The sequence below is a fragment of the Amblyraja radiata genome, chromosome 21, assembly GCF_010909765.2.
Source record: "Amblyraja radiata isolate CabotCenter1 chromosome 21, sAmbRad1.1.pri, whole genome shotgun sequence".
In the NCBI taxonomy this organism is placed as follows: domain Eukaryota; kingdom Metazoa; phylum Chordata; class Chondrichthyes; order Rajiformes; family Rajidae; genus Amblyraja; species Amblyraja radiata.
Genome location: NC_045976.1, coordinates 6,525,895 through 6,549,397, shown reverse-complemented (window position 1 = coordinate 6,549,397; position 23,503 = coordinate 6,525,895). Strand labels below are relative to the sequence as shown.

Sequence of the window (23,503 nt, the reverse complement as noted above, 5' to 3'; positions counted from 1 at the left end):
CGCTGGTTTAGAACGTTCACATTGCGGTAGATTTGTGCCTCAAATGCCCAGAAAAATACTGCGCGATATAATGGGCCCAAATTAAGCTACTCGCAATAGTAAACTTTGTATAAAGGGATCTTTAGAAGCCCTTTTTAATGTAAAAATATACAACCTTCCTTCTGCTATCTGCTTTATGAGACCCTGCGGTTGCTGGCTGTCGCGGGTTTAGAGATTGATTTTTAAACTACTATAACTATTATTCAAGGCCTTTAAACCTAATAATAGCTTTTGCGACGGGGTCTTCCAGCGATTTTTCGTTAATAATTAACTAGGCTGAACATCTTCGATTTGAACAGCCTAGAGAAAATCGCGTTTTAAACCCACCCCCTCTAAACGGCGCCAAAATCGCGCACAACCTCAGCGGCAGATTTTCAAAGACGCTTCAGGTAGGCTTTGCAACATACCTACTTAGAACTAATTGTTTAAGAAGGAACTGCTGATGCTGGAAAATCGAAGAGACAAAAGGATTTCGACCCGAAACATTGCCCATTTCGTTCGCTCCATAGATGCTGCCTCACCCGCTGAGTTTCTCCAGCATTTTTGTCTACCTTAGAACTAATTGTTGATTTTATTCTCCACACTCATTTAGCACAAGCACAAATTTCCTCCTTTATTTTTTTGTGGTCCTTTCTTGTCCCTCGATACCCTCTTGTTTTTTTTAAATCGATATTATTTTTCTCTTTCTTTAATGCAACTCGCATTGGTGGCCCCTTTTTGGCCTTTCTACTCGACCACTTTTCTTTACTCCTTTCTTTATATTCCTCCAAGGCGCTGTCAGTGGGAATGTACAAACTCCCTGCAAACCCGTCTGCAGCAGAGCAGCGGCGTAAACCCGAGACCTTCAGTGTAAAGCGAGTGCTCTGGTATTTCCCGTGTGAAGCGGCGTTAGCTGCCTGCGGGGAGCGGCCTAAACCTGAGCGCCGCATCGTAACCGGGGTCCGGGCCGATGGAGGCGCGGCAGCGGCGGGCCCTGCGGCGGCTGCGGGGTGAGCTGGCGGAGCAGCTGCGGCTGGAGGTGCCGCTACAGTACCTGTACCAGGAGGGGGTGGTGAACCGCAGTCTGCTGGAGGAACTGGAGGCCGAGCCCGTGGCCGCCCGCCGCAACCTCAAGCTGCTCGACTACCTGCCGGGCCGCGGGCCGCGGGCCTTCGCCGCCTTCGTCCACTCCCTCAGGGACGAGGCCCCGTGGCTCAGCCGCCGGCTGGAGGAGGAGGAGGCGCGGGAGGACGAGGACGACGAGCCGCCGGCAGGTGAGATGCTCCATCGCCGCAGGCCCGGCGTCGCCATCGCGCCCCTCGACCCGGTATCCGGGCTGGTGTCCCCACCCCCACTCCCCTCACAACGACCCTCACACTCCCACAGTGACCCCCACTCCCCTCACAACGACCCACAGTGGCCCCACTCCCCTCACACTCCCACAGTGACCCCCACTCCCCTCACAACGACCCACAGTGGCCCCACTCCCCTCACACTCCCACAGTGACCCCCACTCCCCTCACAACGACCCTCAGTGACCCCCACTCCCCTCACAACGACCCACAGTGACCCCCACTCCCCTCACAACGACCCTCACACTCCCACAGTGACCCCCCCACAATGACCCCCACTCCCCTCACAACGACCCTCACACTCCCACAGTGATCCCCACTCCCCTCACAACGACCCCACTACAATATAACGTACCCAACTCCTCTCACCACGACCCACACACTCCCACAGTGACCCCCACACAACGACCCTCACAACGACCCACAGTGACCCCACTCCCCTCACAACGACCCCACTACAATATAATGTACCCCACTCCTCTCACCACGACCCACACACTCCTATAGTGACCCCCACCCTTCACAACGACCCCACTCCCACATCTGAAGAAGGGTCTCGACCCGAAACGTTGCCTATTTCCTTCACTCCATAGATGCTGCCTCACCCGCTGAGTTTCTCCAGCATTTTTGTCTACCTCCCACTCCCACACAATGTCCCCCACCCCCTCACAATGACCCCACTCCCACATAATGTTCCACACCACCCTCTCGACGACCCCACACTCACATAGTGACCACCGCCCTCTCATAATGACCCCCACCCCCTCACAATGACCCCACACACACATAATGCCTCACCCACCCCAACATAGTCTCCCACCCCCTCACCACAACCCCCACCCTCTCACCACGACCCCCACCCCATCACAATGCCCCCCCACCCATGGTATACAGGCTGGTGTCAGCCTCCACCCCCTCGCAAAGACTCCCACATAGTGTCCCCACTCCCTCACAGTGACCCCACCACGACCCATACAATGTCCCTCACCTTTCGACAATGTTCCACGCGCCCCCACAATGACCCGGTATCCGACCCTGCTGTCAGCCCCACTCCCCTCACAACAACCTCCCACCCCCACAATGGCCCTCGCCCCCGGTATCCGACCCATGTCAGCCCCCCAACCCTCACAACGACCCCACCCTCACAACGACCCCACCCTCACAATGACCCCACCCCAGTGACAGTCAGCAAAAAGATTATGTATGATTATTATCATGCCGTGCACAGACACAGGATTAAGTGTATAAAGCATAGTGTAAATAAAGTCCGATTGAGTCAGGGGAGAGGGGTAGTAGAGGTATGAAAAGGTACAGAACAAAGGAAATGTACAGGGGTAGCATGGTGGCGCAGCAATAGCGTTGTTGCCTTGCAGCGCCAGAGATCCAAGTTTGTTCCTGACTACGGGTGCTGTCTGTACGGAGTTTGTACGTTCTCTCTGTGACCTGCATGGGTTTTCTCCGAGATCTTTGGTTTCCTCCAAAGACGGCAGGTTTGTAGGTTAATTGGCTTAGTATAAATGTAAATTGTCCCTAGTGTGTGTAGGATAGTCTTAATGTGCGGGGATCGCTTATCGGCGTGGACTCGGTGGGCAGAAGGACCTGTTTCCGTGTTGTATCTCTAAACTAAACTAGATCACAGCTGGCACCGATGACTCAATAAAAGTGAAGCACACAATGGTCCATTGTTAGTGTGATCCATTGAGTCCTGTCTGCCTTTGATATTTTGTGATCTCTTTGCCTTCCCAATATCCTTCATAAGCATCACTGCTTTGAAAGATGATGGTGGGTGATACAGTTCTCTGGGAGTAGAGAAGTGGCATTATTGGAAAGCATGGCAGTTTCCACATGTACATGGCCATCAGCTCTGCATCCACCCCTTCCCTCTATTGTGTTTCTGAAGGTTCGGTTCAATGTCACCTGAAATCTAGTGATTGAGCGAAGTCGTAGTCTGACTAAATGTGCGGCAGTCCTAAGACTTTGTCCACAATTCCACATAAGCTCAATCCTTGGGAGAGTGGGCAAAGAAGTAGCAGATGGAATACAGAATAGCAAAGTGTGGAGTCATGCATTTTGGTAGGAGGAATAAAGGAGTAGACTATTTTCTAAATGGGAAGGGAATCCAGAAATCAGAGGTGCCAAGAGACTTGGGAGCGCTGGTGCAGGATTCCCAAAAAGTTAACTTGCAAGTCGAATCAGTAGATAGGAAAGCAAATGCATTTATATCGAGTTAAAAACTTCTGAGAATGCCACGTAGCTTTGTGAATGTTCAGTCTGGCAACTGACCATTTTTTGGTCATTAATGTTAACTTGATGACTCAGCAGATGATGGTGAATATGAATTATAAATGAGCATCAAAATATGAATGCTACCGATTTCAATGTAATTGCATTTTCAAGTGGATGGTTTTGGTGTAGTTTTATTATAGACATGTGTACCAAGGTGCCATCCGGATAAATTAGGATGCAACTCTTTACCTTGATCATAACCAAATCTATCTGATTTTGCTGAAGAAATATCCCAGACTGAACCAAAGATATAAGAACTTGAGGTCCTAGAACACCCGCCTTGATTTGGCATTGATCATGCCCATCAATGTCAGATAGTTCCATCTACTGGAAGCTTGGGGAAGTGCGTGTGAATACCGCCTGTGAACAATAAATGAACAGTGTTGGAAGCAAAGATCTTATAGCAAGCTCCGCTATAGGATCTTTGGCTGGAAGAACTGAGCTGGTCAGACAGCCTCTGTGGAGATACGCGTTAATGCGTCAGGTCAGTGATCTTTAATCAATTTAGCAAAGTTGTAAATTGTAAATGTTTTAATTTCAGGAAATGTGGAGAGGGCAGAGTAAAGTCTTTATTGCGCTGGAGACTGAATGATAGATAATTGTGCTAGTTTGGTGAGGGTGATCAAGGCTTCTTAATCTGAGTAGATATACGTAGAAGGAGATGTATGAAAACAAAGCTGAGAGGAAAGAAATGCTGGAATTTTAAGTATAAAACAATGCAGTTGCTGGAAATCTGAAATAAAAGAATATGGAAAATTCTTGTAGTGGCAGGCAGCATCTATGGAGAGTGAAAAATGGCAGAGGTTCAGCAAAATTGTCCATTTCAGTTTGCATGAAAGGCTGGTTATCTGAAATTAGTAAATTCAATATTGTCTTTAGACTTCAGAGATACAGTGCGGAAACAGGCCCTTCGGCCCACCAAGTCTGCGTTGACCGGCAGTCCCTGTATGCCAGCACTATCCTACACATTAGGGATAATTTACAATTTTACCAAAGCCAATTAACCTCCAATCTTTAGAGAGTGGGAGGAAGCTGGAGCACCTGGAGAAAACCCACATGGCCAGAGGGAGAACGTACAAACTCCATACAGACAGCATCCATAGTCAGGATCAAACCCGGGCACTGTAAGGCAGCAACTCGAGTGCTGCACCACTGTGCCGCCCTTTTTAATATTAGTGTAGTCCCTAACATATGCACAGTGCACACCTGTTGGATTTATGCAGAGTAAGCAGTTTAAGATGTCTGTGTATTTGGTGATTTCACACCAGCACCACTATCAATGCACCAGATGATGCCCTGTGGCCTGTGCACAGCTACTGGCCTAAGATGGAAGATGGAATTCTGCTCCTCAAGCTTATGTTGGGTCTCAATGGAACAGCTTACGACATCAAAATTAAGGTATCAGAATGAAATTAGGATGGAAAATTCAAGTGACAAACATTGGAAGCTCATGGTTAACCCAGCAGACTGAATGTTTTGGAAAGCTTTCACACCATTTGTTTTGCTAATGTAGGGGAGACCACGCAGAGCACCCTCCCTTCCATTGACTCCATTTACACCTCACGCCACCAGCATTTTCAAGGATGAGTTGCACCCGGACCACTCCCTCTTCTCCCCCCCTCCCATCGAGCGGTATAGAATGTGAACACGCACACCTCCAGATTCAGGGACAATTTCTTCCCAGCTGATATCAGGCAACTGCAACATCCTACCAACAACTACCGAGCAGTCCTGAACTACTATCTACCTTATTCGAGACCCATTGTCTTTCCGCTGACTGGTTAGTACCCAACAAAAGCTTTTCACTGTATCTCGGCACAAACATTGTGAACCTCAAATGCAGTAACAGCAGTTTGACCTGGACTGAGTGCTTGGTGCTCGGATGGTGGGAAGGGAAAAGACAAATGGCCAGATGATGCTTCAGAGAACAAGGGATTGTTTCATATGATAATTGGTGTACATTATGATATCAATATGATATTATGATATAGAGTAGCATGGTGACGCAGAGGTAGAGTTGCTGCCTTGCAGCGCCGACGACCCAGGTTCGATCCTGACTGCGGGTACTGTTTGTACAGAGTTTGTACGTTTTCCCCGTGACCTGCATGGGTTTTCTCCGGGTGCTCCAATTTCCTCCCACACTCCAAAAACTTAGAGGTTTGTAGGCTAATCGGTGTGGTACATTTTTAAATTGTCCCGTGTGTGTAGGATAGTGCTCGTGTCTGCGAACGAATGGGTGGTCGGCGTGGACCTGGTGGGCCGAAGTTAAACAGTGGTCCCCTTCTGCCATCTGAAATAGAAGTAAAACATTTCCTTTTCCCTGGTGTCCAAAGACAATATTTATCTCTGAACAAGCATCAGTAAATTAGATGATTTGGTCATGAATCACATTGAAGATTACGGGCTTCTCTGTGTGCTTTGGCTGATGCTATTCTTTAGGCATCTCCACAGGGTCTCTAGAACATGCATTACACTATATACTACTATATACACTACAGGCATAATTTTGATTGCTATTGGTTTATTATGGTTATGTGTACTGAGATATCGTGAAAAACATTTACTTTGAACTTTAGAGATACAGCGCGGAATAGGGCCCCTTGACCCACCGAGTCCGCGCCGACCAGCGATCCCTATACACGAGCACTATCCTATGCACACTAGGGACAATTTTTACCGACGCCAGTTAAGCTACAAACCTGCACGTCTGGAATGTGGAAGGAAACCGGAGCACCCGCAGGAAACCTATGCGGTCACAGGGAGAACGTACAAACTCCATACGGACAGCACTAGTCAGGACCGAACCCGTGTCTCTGCTGCTGAAATGCAGCAACTCTACCTCTGCGCCACTGTTTGCATGCAATACAAAATCATGCCATATACGAGCACAATCAAGCCATACAAGTACAACAAGTACAACAACAAAATACCAGAGTGCAGAATATTGTGTTACAGCTAGAAAGTGCAGATTAAAAAAAAAATGCAAGGCCCACAATGAGGTCTGGAGATCGAGACTATACCTTTAGCTTATGAGACGACCGTTCAGTGGTGCGATAACAGCGGGGAAGCGACTGTTCCTGAATCTAGGGTTACTGCTTGCAAGCTCTTGTATCTTCTGCCTGTTGGGAGAGGGGAGAAGAAGAAATGACCGGAGTGTAAATGATCTCTGATTATGTTGGCTGATTTCACACGGCAGTGTGAATATTTCATTCTAGATATTAGCCTTGTTTGTGACGATCTGGTGACCTCACCATTGTTCGGTATCAACAATAACTCGATAGTTTGTTGGATCTCGATGATAGCGATAACTTATGGAATTAATTTTGAAGTATTTATGCAGTGTGCAATGAGGATATAACAAAGGTTTTTGAAACCCCCGATCAAGCAAATCTCTACCACACATTTTGCATTTCTTTAAGTAATCCATACAGGTGCACAACCTTTTATCCGAAAGCCTTGGGACCAGACACTTTTCGTAATTCGGAATTTTTCGGCCTTCGGAATTGAAGATTTTTAGCGTAGATTTTAACGGCTGGCTCAGTGGTAGAGTGCTCGGCTCATATCCGCAAGGCCGCTACAGCGACAAGTGGCAGTTCGCCCACAGCCCGAGCTGCGCCCCCTCATCCGCAACCCGGGTTCCTCTGGAGTTGGAGCGGGGCTGGGCTAGAGTTGCTGCTGGCTGTGAGTCTCTGGGATCTCCGTGCTTGCAGTCGGTGTCCCGTTGGTCCTGACGTCTCCGGCCACCCCCCTGGACTGGAGCTGAGACTGGGAACTGTACCGCCCTTGCCCCCTCCCTCTGCAACTGCAAACAACCCCACAGTTCCCAGTCTCAGCTCCTGTACAGGGGGGTGGCCGGAGACGTCACAGCCCGAGCTGCGCCCCCTCATCCGCAACCCCAAGAACAAGACGCACCTTGCACACCATCAGCTTCTGTCCCTACGGGGAGCGTGTTCCTCTGGAGTTGGAACGGGGCTGGGCTGTGGGTCTCTGGGATCTCCGTGCTTGCAGTGGGCCTGGGGGTCGGTGTCCCGTTGGTCCTGACGTCTCCGGTGACTGGCACTGACCTGCTGGCATCGCCGATGTTAAGACAGTGCAAATCCCCCGCGCCGGTGCAATGGGCGGGGAGCTGGAGAGGGGAGGGAAGGGGTCACACACATGGCCGGGAAGCAGAGGGGTGTAGGTGGGGTGAAACTGAAGGGAGCGACAATCTGCTGCTGCCTGCCCGCTGAGTTAAAAAGTTCCCACGCAAGACTCACGATACACTGTGTATCGTGAGTCTACCGTGGGAACTTTTTAACTCAACGGGCAGGCAGCAGCAGATTGTCAATTATTAACCCTCCCGCGCAATATACCCTCACCTTCTCTTTTATGAATGGGGATTTAGTTCCCCTTTCTTCGCGGACCGACCGGAGGTTCCGCTGTCACCTCTGCGGGCCACCCTCGGTGAACGTCTTCAAGGACCTTTCTTCAAGGACCGAAAAAATGTCCGCTATTCGGAGCTTTTCGTTATTTGGAACTTCAGATAAAAGGTTGTGCACCTGTATTACATTTGGCTTATCTTTCTCATGGGGTCATAGAGTGATACAATGTGGAAACGGGCCCTAAGGCCCAACTTGCCCACACTGACCAGCATGACCCAGCTACACTAGTCCCACCTGCCTGAATTGGCCCATATCCCTCCAAACATGTCCTATCCATGTACCTCAGTAACTGTTTCTTAAATGTTGCGAAAGTCTCTGCCTCAACTACCTGCTCTGGCAGCTCTTTCCCTACACCCATCACCCTTTGTGTGAAATAGTTACCACTCAGATTCCTATTAAATCTTTTTCCCCTTCACCTGTAAACTGTGTCCTCTGGTCCTCGATTCCCTTACTCTGGGCAAGAGACTCTCCATCTGCATGAACAAATAATTCAAGCACCAGGTTCAGGACCACTTCAGGACCTGTCACTTCCCACAATATTCTCATTCGGTCCATATTCTCCATCTATCCATGGATATTTTTAAGGCGGAAATAGATAGATTGGTTATTGTGGGTGTCAGCGGTTGTGGGGAGAAAGCAGGAGAATGGGGCTGAGAGGGAAAGATAGATCAGCCATGATTGGTGGTGTAGACTTGATGGCTTAATTCTGTTCCTATAACTTATGAATTTATGAAACACCCTGTCGTTTTGGAAATTACGCCGGTCTAGCCCTGTAGACTGAGCTAAAGCCTTCAACTGACTGCAAAAGAAAGTGGAATGAATTCCATCTGTAATTACAGCTTGCAAGTCAAATGGTCAGGTCACATCTGCCTCACTCCAGAATTGTTGAGAGCTTTGGAACTGTGTCATCAAAGAAACACGCCAAGAGATAGAGATCAGGACTGGAAGTGCGAGTGAATATAAGCAAAGCTGGAATAGTTATTTACAAGTGTTCTTTTTATGAAGTGTAGTGTAAATATCTGCACTGTAATAGCTAGGCATTGGGGAACAAATGCCTGAGGAATGTAGTGGTTGGTCTCTGGATGGAAACACTGCCTTGTGGCAAGGCCCTTTGCAAATGTTTGTTGGATCTTAATGTTTTATGCTTTCAAGGAGTGGTTGCCATGGGAGATCTCCAGCTTGGCAAGCAACAGGTATTGTTTCTTTTCTAGGTGTAGGCCCAAGAAGCAGGGTACCTTTTCTGTACCTTTTCATACCTCTACTACCCCTCTCCCCACGACACAGCATTAATAATGCCCTCATGAAAGGGAAGTGTGTTCCTGTGAAAAAGCTACTTTCTTAACTACTAAACCAGGTTCGCTTCTTAATAAACAGACACCACACAAACTGTTTGGTAGACCAGTTCAAAACTTTACTTTACATCGGCCGATGGAAGGGAGGGAGAACTCCAGTCAAGTGACCATTACAGACACTTGACCGTCCTCCGTTCACCTCGCTGAACAACAGAATTACATTGCATTAAATAGGGTTTTTTTGTCCCCTTAGCACATTTCACAGACATTAGTCATGGTCAGAGGTACAGGAAAAGGTTTCCACAGAATGCATCACATCAAAGGCCTTTTGTTTACATAGTACAAGATAACATTGGCCATTTGGTTTACGACATTTTATCTTCACAGAGATCACCCTAGCTCTCGCTGCTTCCTCTCTGTCATTTGGTCCTTCATAAACATAGGCCATTTGGTTTATGGCATCTTACTTCAAAGATGTGACTAGCTGTTTCTTTCTCTGTCACTTCCTCACTTGGGAGACAGTGTTATAGGATTTATTATCCCACACACCCGCAACCTGAGGCAAGCCTAATTTGAGACCAAATATAAGCTGTAAGCTAGCCCAGAAGCCAATTTAATATCTTCTTATATTTTAACTAAAATTCAGCTTCATCATTCCATCCTTTTATCAAATTTTTGATAACAACTACAGCCCTTGCTGAGTACATACGAAAGACCATAAGCATCTCATCAGACAAATTAATAGTACACTAGTAACACAATCATTTCATAGTGGACAATCGTTCCACAAGTCCCTCCAAACATTTTAAATGGCCACAAACCTCCCCCGGACGTGACACTAAGATACTATCATAGGACAGGAAAAGGATCATTAAAATTGCTCAGCCTTTATTCGGCTTCGCTTGGAATTCCCGTGTGCTGGTGTAACTGGTTCATGCTTCTCTTGTGTGGCACTGCATTTGCAACATAACAATGCCTTTCACAAATATACTGTTTCCTAAAAATACACCAGTGCCTTGGTTGTGGCAAAAACAGGTAGATTTAACTGGCCTTTGCAGACCTCTTACTGTCTGTAGTCAGGATATCTTTGCTGCGCTTGTCATGTTTGACTTCAATCTTGTCTAAAAGGAGGTGTGTACCATCCTTTAAATGTGGGTTAGTCCGCAAGCTTGCCATTCTGAAGAAAGTTCAGTCCATGTGGGCTGGGCCACCCCAGAATAAAGGGAGCATCAATAGCCCATCGTCCTTGTTTCCACAAACTGTTCACAGTCAATCAAATGTATCCAGCGACGATGATCTTCAATCTTTACAGCAGTTCATGTTGTTAGCAACACTTGGTTGTTCTTTTCAACACAGTCTCAATTCTTCTTGTCCCAGCACCATCATCGTATAGCTTTTATGGCTTCCAGCAAAGCTCCTCCATCCTGAGAATGTAGATCTGGCAAGACATGGGTTAATTGCCGTCCATACATAATTAGTTAATTGCCCAGGGCCTGTCGGTAGCTTCCCCCCCACTCTCCAGGGGGTGGACACCGCAGCTTTTCCTGTATCAATAAAAAGTTGTGAATCTTGTTCCCAGCTGAGTTTCTCCAGCACTTTTGTCTTCCTTTGATCCTCGTATCTCAGTTCCTTCTTAACACTTCCCTGTGAACTTATTCTTTAATCCAATTATATCCGAAGAGGCTCTCCCCACCTAAATATTCAATTCTCCAAATATGTTCTCTTCCCCAATCTACTTTATCTTCTGACCTTTTATCCCTCATTGTGAGTTCCCTCAAACCCCCTTTTGTAAGTCATAATACAATTTTTCATCTACCATCATTTCCCTCAAACAGCCCATGCTTCAAAATCTTTTTGTTTGCTTGAAAACAGTAATCTTGCTTCATTTGCATTTTAAAAGACAACCTCTGTTATCATATCAAAACAATCTTTCCTAAAAGAACTCACTCAGAATCAGTAATCAATAATACATTTTCTTTTTCTCTGTAATTTTGACATTTCCAATCTCATTTAACACTTTAATTGGGATGAGTCTTTTTTAAACTTGGTTCAAAAGATTTATAATCAACCAACACATTTTATCATTCGAGTATAGCTCCGCCCCCCATTCATGCCTGTTTCTTAACGGAGCACACCATAAACTATCCATTTGCATTTTAAAGGACAAACTTCTTAAAGTGACACACAACTTTGCTCATTGCTTTGAATTTCACACATTCCACATACAAAAAACCTTGTTTTACAAGCTGTACATATACAAAAACATTGTTTTACCAGCAGTATATATACAAAAACATTGTTTTACCAGCAGTATATAATATTTCATCTTCAAAGACATCTCTTTGTAATTTACTTTCCCTTTTTCTGACAAGATTTCTGTTTACCAAAATCCTGGTTACCTAACCCTAATTGGACATTGATCCAGATCATGATTAGTCAGATTCCCCTTGACTTTTCAGTCTCCCTACCTTATCCTCATTTCTCCATCAAATTTTCCTTCATCCCCAATTTTTTTATAACATAGTTGCCTGTCAGAAAAAGGATTTACCTCCGGGGTAATTTTGTTTTGCAATCCCCATTGACTCTTTCCACCATCCCAGATGCCTGTGGGTGGTGTATACAGTGAAATTGCAGTCGAATATTAAAATGTGCACATTTTTCCTTATTAATAGTGGCAATAAAATGAAGACCATTGTCTGAACTTGTGGCAGTAGGTAGGCCAAACCTGGGAATAACTTCTCTTAACAACAATGTTACCATAGTTTCAGCAGTATTATTAGTGGTTGGTAGAGCTTCACTCCACCTGCTAAATAAATCTAAAATCACTAAGCAATATTTATAACACTGGGCACTTGGCATTTCAATAAAATCAATCTGTATGCATTCAAACGATCGTGATGGCATTGGCGTCACCGCTGAGGGTATCTTAATTGATTTGCTTGGATTACTTTGTTGGCAAATTTTACATTCAGAGGCCTGCCACCACGTTTCCTTTGTTATCCTATCATTCCCTCCTTACCAGCATGGGTAAGACGGGTAAAAATGTAGTGTACACCAACTTGTCCAAGCGGGGTGTGCTGAATCAATGGCACAGCCCTCTTGTTTCCATAGTTATTATTATATATGAGAGGCGTCCCTCTGTAATGTACATACCTCCTTCATGTTTGGCAGGACCGTTCTATTTGCTAGCGTCTGTTTATGTGCTGTCACTCCGCATTTGGATGTACAGGCTGCCTGTTTGGATACATTATCAGCAACTCATTGCCTTTTGCTATAGGGTCCCCAGCACCAGTGTGTGCAGAACATTTAACAATGACCAGCTGTTCTGGTAGCATCAATGCGTTAAACAAATTACGCACAGAAAGGCATTCCTGTGCTCCCAATCCTGGGGAGCTTTGTAAGGTCAGAACTTCAAGGTATAGGGATGTTACTGACGGAACTGTCCCAGGTAAAGATGCCATTGCTATTGGTAGGGCATAGGTGGACATCTCCCAAGATTATCTAACTCCTCATCTTCATTACCAAATAGGGTCGTCGTGCCAGACATGAAGTCTCCTCCAGAGGATTTACCAGTACTGGGTTTATTTTTTACTAACCATCACCTGTTTCTCACCTCCTGTCTGTCTTTTAATTATTTCCTCTTGTTCCTCTGCCCACTGGCATTCTAGTTGCAATACGTTCCATCCTTTCCTGGTGCTTTCCTTGTTTCTTAACTCTATACCCTTCTTACATACAGTATCCATCTAACTTCGAACTCTACTTTCCTCATGCTTCTCCTCTGTTCCTGCTTTCCATGTTTTAATTCCTTTCTTCCATTTCTTTCCTGTCTTCCTTTCCCATATAAATGTCTCTACATTCCATGTTCCCCCTACTGGCCAGGCTTCATCCCCTAACCGTTTGGTCAACTTGTAACTTAACATTCTAAATTTCTTATTATACTTAGGATTCAAATAACACATATGTTGGACTGTTATCCAGAGCATTCCCCATAGATAGATAGAAAGAAAGAGAAAAAGAAAGCAGACTTCTTAATTCCGAATCATTCCAAATATATCAACCAGGCCGACTCGCTACTCGAGACCCCAGTTTCTCAATTTGGCTGACTTTTTAACTCTTTAATATACGACCCAAGTGTCTCAACGAAGCCGACTCGCTAACCAAGACCCCCGTTTCTCAACCTGGCAGACGTTTTATCCCTTAAAATAAGCCCCAAGTGTCTCAACGAAGCAGACCCGCTATCCGTGACCCCCGTTTCTCAACCTGGCAGACTCCTTAACTCTTAAAATAAGCCCCAAGTGTCTCAACGAAGCAGACCCGCTATCCAGGACCCCCGTTTCTCAACCTGGCAGATTTCTTAACTCTTTAATATACAACGCCACTTATTTCTCAATCCGACAACTCTTCGGATGTCTCAATAAGCCAGACGCAAACCTCAACCCCCGTATCTCAACCCGACAAATCACGGATGTCTCAACGAAGCCGATGAGCCCTTAGTAGAGAGAGATAAAAAAAAGAAAACAAAGAGAGATAGACAGAGAGAGAGAAAGAGAAACCACTCACGTCCTTCTTAACAATATACACAAGCCCTTCCTAAAAATACATGCACAATTCGGTCTTAAAAATACATACACAATCCCTTCTTAAAAACAAACATATAAAGCCCAACTGGTCTTACCTTTGTCTGTTTCTAAGAACCTCGGCAGGGAACCAATTCAATGTCTGATGAAGGATCACAGATGTTCCCGGGAGTTTCTAGGGAGTCGGTCTGACAAGGGGGCCGATAGAGCTCAGTTATCTCCCTTCCAATCCCGGCAACCTCTGCAACCTCTTGCACAGTCAGCTGTTGATGTGGTCCCAGCGAGGCCTGCATAACTACGCCAATGAAAAAGCTACTTTATTAACTACTAAACCAGGTTCGCTTCTTAATAAACAGACACCACACAAACTGTTTGGTAGACCAGTTCAAAACTTTACTTTACATCGGCCGATGGAAGGGAGGGAGAACTCCAGTCAAGTGACCATTACAGACACTTGACTGTCCTCCGTTCACCTCGCTGAACAACAGAATTACATTGCATTAAATAGGGTTTTTTTGTCCCCTTAGCACATTTCACAGACATTAGTCATGGTCAGAGGTACAGGAAAAGGTTTCCACAGAATGCATCACATCAAAGGCCTTTTGTTTACATAGTACAAGATAACATTGGCCATTTGGTTTACGACATTTTATCTTCACAGAGATCACCCTAGCTCTCGCTGCTTCCTCTCTGTCATTTGGTCCTTCATAAACATAGGCCATTTGGTTTATGGCATCTTACTTCAAAGATGTGACTAGCTGTTTCTTTCTCTGTCACTTCCTCACTTGGGAGACAATGTTATAGGATTTATTATCCCACACACCCGCAACCTGAGGCAAGCCTAATTTGAGACCAAATATAAGCTGTAAGCTAGCCCAGAAGCCAATTTAATATCTTCTTATATTTTAACTAAAATTCAGCTTCATCACCTGATGTGGCCCAGCTTGGTCTAGAATGCTGATTAAGAACCTTCTGTCCTCAGGAGCACTGATTTCTTGGCCATTTAAGAGAACATTTTAGGAGAAAATGACCTGTTTGTAGGTAAACGTTGCCAGTTTTAAACGTTTTATTAGTTTGATAGCTCATCATTACAACAAGCAGTTCAGACTATAGAAGGCCGACCCTCACATCAAGGACAAAAGCAGATACAAGAAATCGGAATGAAAAAAAAGAAAATCCTGGAATTCCTCAGCAGGTCAGGCAGCGTCTGTGGAGAGAAGCAGGGATTCACCATTTTCTGTTGATGAACTTCCATCATTAACGAGGAAAAATTACAAAATAACAGACTTTAAGGCATATCTTTAAGCCTGTGTAAGAAGAAACTGCAGATGCTGGTTTACGCCGAAGATAGACACAAAATGCTGGAGGAACTCAGGAGGTAAGGCAGCATCTCTGGAGAAAAAGAATAGGTGACTTCTTAGGTTGAGACCCTTCTGATTGAGAGTCAGGGGAGAGGAATACTAGAGATATCTTTCTGCCTGGTTACCTCTATTTTTCCCAGAAGAAAGCTCAGTAACCTGAAATTTCAACTCTGTTTTTCCCTCAACAGCCACTGGCTGACATTGTGGTGAAAGATAGGCCGAGAAAATCTGTTTCTTGTTTGATTTGTGACTTGCACCCAGTTGGTCAAGGTGAGCATTGTAAACTGCAATGCTTTGTTTGGGTGTTTTAATCTATTGAAGCATATTGTTAGCATTGCTGGATGTGAAGCAATTTGAACACTTTACTATGAATTTGCTACTTTTGTGAGTAAATAACCTGCAGGTTCAATACCAATATTATCCATTGTTCAGTGCATTGGAACTGTGGACTGATCTGACTACTGTTACACATGGATCACCAGCCAAGGGATCACCAGCCAGCACATGGTCTCTGGTCATCTTGGACCTTCTTACCATTGGACCAAGGGTGTGGGTGTTTTCCATTCATGTGGTAACTGGTGTACACTGCCCAATCCCAGTTTGAAAACGTGATGTTCAGGTTTGTCGCATCCCATCATCGACCAATGTGAACACTGCTCTGCTATCTCAGCCTGGGAGCTTGTACGCTTCCACACTGACACACCACCTCCCTGAGTATTCAGGTCAGGCAGGTGACGGCCGAAGACCAAGGCGGCGAATACGCCTTCTTTTGGAAAGAGTAAAGACAAAACAGAATGAAATCTTTATGGTGCAACCTCTGTCATCAAGAATGATCTAGTCCAGCATCTCACCAACTCTCTCAGGCAAAACCAGCACACAACACTTATCAATGCTTGCATCCTAAGCCTCGAAGCTAAGGAGATGGCCAAGGAAGACTTCTACTCTGATCTTCCACTTGAGCCCAGCGCCGGTAATGAGGTTGAGCCCAGGAGTGCTCATTTCTCTGGGAGAAAGACAGACCCACCTGGGCCCAGCCTCCATACCAGGGTTGCAACGAACACAATACTCTGGAAGGCATGACTGGCAAGGAGGGAGTAGGTGATGTCCTCCTATTTTCAGTGTGTTCGGAGGATGGTCTTGTCATAACAACTCTCAGAGAGCCAAAGTCAAAGACCGCATGCTGACATCCTCAATCCATGGTCAGGTACCCATTAGAACGCATCATCATTCGACTGGGTGACCATAAAGATGATCACCTCACCTGCACCGTAAATGGCACCAATGACTGCTGGACCAACCACCATCGAATCTGTTCTGCCATCAACATTGACCATGCAAAAAACAATGTTTTGTTTAGTTTAGAGATGCAGCACGGAATCAGGCCCTTTGTCCGCACCGACCAGCAATCCCCGCACACTAACACTATCCTACACACACTAGGGACAATTTATAATTATACCAAACCAATTAGCCTACAAACCTGTGTGTCCTCAACTCTGGTGTGTATTAAGAAACCGGAGATCCCGGAGAACGAAACAGATGGTGGGTGGAAAGAGTGCAGAGGGTATGGCTGCTCGCTCGTAACCAAGATGTGTACATGGATACTTCAGTGCTGTCAAAGTCCAAATAGCAGAGCCCATCTTCCTGGGAGCCAGGAACAGAAGGAAGCAGTATCTGCTGGAATAAACACTTTGAAGACCTCAACATTGACTCCTCTCCACGGCGGGTTATACTGTGCTTTCTCACTGCTGTCGCAGATGACAAGGTAAGGCAAAATGTTAACGGGGAGACAGCAAGGCCTACGTTCTGAAACTTGCTGATGATTTGATAGCTGATGGAGAAGAACTTCAGTTGCAAATCTGCAATCTCATTTCTTCGATCTGGGAAGAGGACATGCCAGGGATCTTGGGGAGATGGTGCAATCATGAGCATCTTCAACACTCTGCAACCGACAGAAGAGTCGCCCTGCTGTCTACCACTGGGAAAGCCATCACCAGGATCCTCTTCAACTATGTCCTGCCAAACCTCCTTCACCCAAAGGGGTGAAGTAGGTAGTTGAGGCAGGTACTATTGCAATGTTTAAAAAACATTTAGACAGGAACATGCATAGGACAGATTGAGAGGGATATAGGCCAAATGCCAGCAAGTGGGACTAGTGCAGATGGGACATGTTTGTCGGTGTGGGCTACTTGAGCCAAAGGGTCTGTCTCTACACTGTATGACTATGAAAAGCTTAAATTCGTTCATCAAATAACAGCCTGAATTCAGTCCACTTTTTTGCACGGTGATCATAATCTTGACTGTGCCACAACTCTGAGAAGAATATAGGGAACAGCACCAGCTAATGTACACAACCCGATTAAAAGCCTTTGACTGTCACTTGAGGGATTTTGGAATATGCTCATATTTAGTTGCCCTCGGGACTTCATCTTCCTACATATGCCATGTGGTTCATGGTCTCAACCAACAGACTCCATCTCAGTGCAGTCCCATGTACAGTAAGGTTGCTCGATCATCCCAATGCTTTTCACAAGCTTTCGTGCTGCAATATGTAACCTCACTCCAACAAACCCCCCACTGAAGTGTAGCTAATGTATAGGCCTAATGAAAAACTGTGCTGGATGAGATCAGCAGGTCAGGCAGCATCTGGGGAGGGAATGGACAGGCCACATTTCGGATCAGGACCTTTCTTGAGTTTGAAGAAGGATCCAGACTCAACGCAACCTTTCCATTCCCTCCCCAGATGCTCCCCGTCCCACTGAGTTCCTCCAGCATTTTGTGCATTGCACAAGATTCCAGCATCTGCAGTTGCTTGTGCCTGAGAAACTGTTCAATTTGTGCTGCCATCACTCCTAAACCAAGGTCACTCTAACCTCAGTCATCAAACTGCAGTACACAGATGACACTGGCAAATGCACATTCAAAGGCTAGGCTGTGATTTATTGCGGAATTATTCTCTGAAGCATATGGGAAATTGGCTTACACCAAACACCCATAAATCACAGGCCCTCGAACAGTTAGTCGGGTCAGTTCAGTTTAGTTTATTGTCATGTGTACCGAGGTACAGCGAGAAGCTTTTGTTGCGTACTAACCAGTAATCGTGGTAGTATGATTCAGTTGCCTGATAGCAGATAGGAGGAAACTGTCCCTGTATCTGGTGGTGTGCATTTTCACACTTCTATATACCTTTTGCCCGAAGGGAGAGGGGAGAAGAGGGAGTGATCAAGGTACGACTCATCCTTGATTATGCTGTTGGCCTTTCTGAGGCAGCGTGAGGTGTAAATGGAGTCAATGGAAGGGAGGTTGGTTTGTGTGATGGTCTGGGCTTTGTCCAAAATTTGCTGCAATTTCTTGGATGGAACTGTTCCCAAACCGAGCTGTGAAGCATCCCGATAAAATGCTTTCTATGGTGTATCTGTAGAAGTTGGTGAGAGTTGTTGGGGACATGCCGAACTTGCGAAGCCTTCTAAAGAAATAGAGGTGTTGGTGTGCTTTCTTGGCCGTTGTTTCAATATGGGTGGTCCAGGAGAAGTTGTTGGTGATATTGACTCCTGAGAATTTGATGATTTTAACCATCTCTACATTGGCGCCGTGAATGCAAACTGGATTGTTGGCTCCCAGTGTACACCAGGGCCCTTTGACAAAATGCCTCTTGGAAAATGCACCTCATTCCTATATCTCAGGAGCTGCCTCTCCACAAAGATGGACATTTATGAGAACATTTACCATCGTCATCAGTGTCGTTGGATAGCCTTCTGCAACAGTAGGAAGGAATAGGTTTGAAGATCAGGATCCAAAACCTGGCATAAAGCTCATGGTCTACTGGATAGCTGTGATTCCTACTCTCCATTCTGCTCCTGTCGTGGGACTCCCTTCAGCAGATGCCTTCAAAAAACACGGGGGGAGCGGGGGGCGGTTCATGGTTAAAGAGCTATACAGCACGGAAAACAGGCCCTTCAGCCCCTTCATCCCTGCTAGCCAACCTGCCCAATTAAGCTGGTTTCATTTGGCTGCACTGGCCCAAATCTCTATAAACTGTTTCTATCTATGTTTCTGTCTGTGTGTCTTTAAAATGGCTTATTTATTCTTGCCTCTACAACTTCTTCTGGAGTTGTAGATGACCTTCAGTATCCATTTTTCAACCAACTTTAGTGTTACCTGTCAATTTACTAAGTCTGCTGCCTTCATTCACATCCAAATCATGAATACAATTACTGGAAGAATGTGACCTGACATAAAAACCTATGACAGGTCTCTAGTCTGGGGAAAAACAACCCTCTACCATAACTCTCTGTTTCTGTCATCAAGCTAATTTTGTTTTCAATTGGCCAGTTTGTCTTGGATTCCATGTGATCTAACCTTCAATATCAGTCTACCATGTATATCTTGCCAAAGGTCTTGTTAATATACCGTATCCTATATTCTGATCAATGATGTGTGTCAGACACCTTCTTCACCACCATGTCACCCTGTGTTGCTGCTTTCATGAAACTGTGTTCCCTGCATTCCTGTGTCTCTATTCTGAAGAGTGGTGCCACTATAGTTCTATCCACCAAATCTTCCAATTCAACTGGCAAGGTAAACAAGCCAAGGCCAACTCTGAGCGAAGAGTAGCTGCGGGTCAACACTCAATGGTTAGATGGTGTTTGCAGATTTGTGACATATATTGGATTGTGGTTTCCAAGGAATTACAGGATGCCTCACACATGAGCTAATTCTTGAGAGAATATGGAAGGAAAAGAATGGAAGAATATTTGTGAAGGGTTATGATGGGCACGGCACAAAATGACTTCGGAGATTAGTTTGGTTAATAGTTACAGCATGGAAACAGGCCCTTCAGCCAACCGTGTCTGCACTGACCAGCAATCCCTGCATATTAACACTACCTTACACACACAAGGAACAGTTTTACATTTATACCAAGCCAATTAACCTACAAACCTGTACGCCTTTAGAGTGTGCGAGGAAAACGAAGATCTTGGAGAAATCCCACGCAGGTCACAGGGAGAACATACAAACTGTACAGACAAGCCCCCATAGTCAGTATTGAACCTGGGTCTCTGGCGCTGTAAGGCAGCAACTCTACCGCAGCGCCACCCGTGCTGCCCAGCGGGTTAAGCAAGTGAGTGGGCTCAGCACCACAGTCATCTTGCAGCCTCTGAGTTAAGGGTCTGATAATAGACAATAGGTGCAGGAGTAGGCCATTCGGCCCTTCGAGCCAGCACCGCTCTGCTCTGCTGTCCAGTTACAATTAATCTCTGATACAAGATGCAAAACAATCTACACTGTCTAGACTTACAAATAAAAGCTTAATTGGAGAAGCACATTCATCTCCTTCCAGTTTAACATAAAAACACATCTCCCTCATATCAAAATGAACTTCATCTGGGTCATCTAACACTACCACTGATTCATTGCGCGGTTGTGAAAACTCTCTCTTGGCAAGTGGAACGGTAAACATAAAACACATCGTTAATTGTTGCTGCACATTCCTGGACATTTTATGTGCCCTGGGGAGCAGTGAAAGTTTCCACTCCAATAAGTACATTTTGGGCCTTATTTTCTCATTTTCCGTAGTGGTGGAGAAATGAACGAACGCGAGGCAGCGCAGTAGAGAGAGAGAATGCCAGCAGTCACATCAAGCTCTAGCTGGACAGTGCGCAGATCTGTGCTTCATCCTCAGAAAGTATCTGTAAATCTCGGAAGGATACAGTAAATATTCCCCATGATTAAAAGTATTAGGGGTAGCACGGTGGCGCAGCGGTAGAGTTGCTGTCTTACAGTGCCAGGGATCTGGGTTCGATCCTGACTATGTTTGTCTGTTCTCCCCGTGACCGCCTGGGTTTTCTTCGGGTGCTCCGGTTTCCTCCCACACTCCAAAGACATCTAGTTTTCAATAAAATGGTAAATTGTCCCAATTTAGGATAGTGCTGGTGAATGGGGTGATCGCTGGTCGGCGCGGACTCAGTGGGCCGAAGTGCCTGTTTCCGCGCTGCATCTCTAAAGTCTAAAGGTGACGAGATCAGTTACATTCTCAAGCCTGTTGGCAATTGAGTGCAATTGAAGTGTTTAAGAACTTGGTAGGAAATAGGGGAACTATATACTCTGGTAGGAAAGTCAAGAACAAGGCATGAGTAAGCTTAGAATTGGAGCCAAGCTATTGTGGGGAGATAACCAGTAAGCAGTTCCCCGTGCTCTGTTACTGGGAATCCCCTCCCTCAAGCTGCTGAGGCTGGGGGTCGGTTTACAATATCAGTACTGGAATGGGAAGGTTTTAAGGCAGGTGTTGTTGTTGTTGAATTGAATGATTGAGCTGCCTGGTGGTGGTAAGACCCTGTGACTTCAGCAACTCTCTCTGTGGTCTTCCTCTCATCAATCTGCAGAGCATCAACTGAGGTCAGATTAATGCTGAGTTTACCTCTCGTACTGAGAATCCCTCCTCGCCATATAGCGAAGATAGACACAGAGTGCTGGAGTAACTCAGCAGGACAGGCAGCATCCATGGAGGGAAGGAATGGGTGACGTTTCAGGTTGAGACCCTTCTTCAGACAGAGTTGGGAGTGGGAGGGGTGAGGGTTGGATATAGAGATAAGGAAGTGTCAGGTGTGATAACGAGACATCAAAGGGGGTGGTGATCAAGGAAAATGTAGAATAGATCATTGTTAGGTAGGAGAAGGTAACAACAAAGCAAACAGATAAAATGTAATCGGGGTCAGTCAGACTCTTCCTACACTCTCTATATAGCGGATTGGCTCTGAAGACTGGAGAGTGGAGGAGGAGAGAGCCGCTGGTAGTGACAGATGCGATGAGTGGGCCGGTAGGAGAGGGACTGGGGTGTTGCCTCCAGCGCCTTCGAGGTCGGCTGCAGGAGGTTCCCTGCAGTTGACCTGGATCGGGGATGCTCCAGTACTTCCAGCACCTGGGCCCCACTTTAGACTTGTTTTTCTTTGTAAACGGCGCCAAAATATGGCGACCTGTGCACACGAGACAATAATTAACTATTGAACTATATTGAGCTGCACAGGAAAGCTACAGTGTCACTCAGTACCTCTGTCTCTTTCTTCCAGATGATGTGCTGTCAACCATCTCGGATCACGTCTTGAACGGCGTGCCCACCGACAAGCAGTTAAATCATCTCTCTGGCAAAATGGGAACAGAATGGGAGCAGGTTGTGATGGACCTGGGACTGAGGAGTTCAGATGTCTACCGATGTAAAATGAACCACCAGTACAACGTGCAGGCACAGATCTTGGCATCATTTATCGTGTGGAAGCAACGGCTGGGAAAACAAGCTACAGTGCGGAACCTGTGTACCAGTCTTACTTCAGCAGATGTGGACCCCACAGTAATAAAGGATGCATTTCAGTAAACAGTCGGGGCTGGGTTACCCACTGCTAAAAGTGAAGGGCCAGTCGTATTTGACAGGGTGCAACAAAGGAGCAGTGAATAGGGTGCAGCAAAGGAGACATAAAATGCTGCTGTAACTCAGCGGGGGGGGGGGGGGGGTAAATCTCTGCCTCACCTGAAAGGACTGTCGGGGTCCCTGGATGAATTCGAGGCAAGAAGCAGAGGACAGTGAGCAGTGTTGGCTGGTGCTTTGCTTTGGTCTCCTCTCTGATATTCAGAAACTTTTAAAACAGTAAAAAGTAAAAGTATATAATGAATATTTAGTCAGAGAGTGGTTACTCGGGAATTAATTGCCACAGACGACTGTGGAGGCCAAGACAATCGTTATTTGTAAGGCAGAGATAGATGTGTGATTAGTGTGGGTGTCGGGGGTTATGGGGAGAAGACAGGAGAATGGGGTTGAGTGGAGAAGATAGATCAGTCATGATTGAATGGCGGAGTAGACTTGATGGGCCGAATGGCCTAATTCTGTTCCTATCACTCATGAATATTAAAATTATTAAAATACTATAATGAGAAAGGTAAACTCTGCCTTTGGACTCCCATTGAATTCCATAACTCCAGTACATATCTACATGGGAATGGCAAATTGTCAAATTGCCTGCCTGCCCACTGACATTATAAACCTTCAATGTCATCAAACCCTGGGCACCTTCCTCAACCTGTAAAATGTATGCAATATGTGAGAACTGCCAGGAAATGTCCTCCTTGTAACTCTGCAGTAAACTGCAACTCTACGGATAATCGAAGAAACAAGGGAGTTACTTTGAGATAGTAAATGGTACAGAA

The 23,503-nt window shown here is 45.8% G+C and overlaps 1 protein-coding gene across 1 annotated transcript; it reads left to right on the top strand.

The window, feature by feature from the left end:
* The first annotated feature begins 744 nt into the window (after positions 1–744).
* LOC116985048 (death domain-containing protein CRADD-like) lies at positions 745–22,677 on the top strand. The gene is made up of 2 exons (XM_033039415.1): positions 745–1,292; positions 22,375–22,677. Exons 1-2 carry the CDS (start codon positions 989–991, stop codon positions 22,674–22,676), a joined length of 606 nt encoding a protein of 201 aa, XP_032895306.1. The 5' UTR covers positions 745–988; the 3' UTR covers position 22,677.
* Positions 22,678–23,503: the final 826 nt, after the last annotated feature.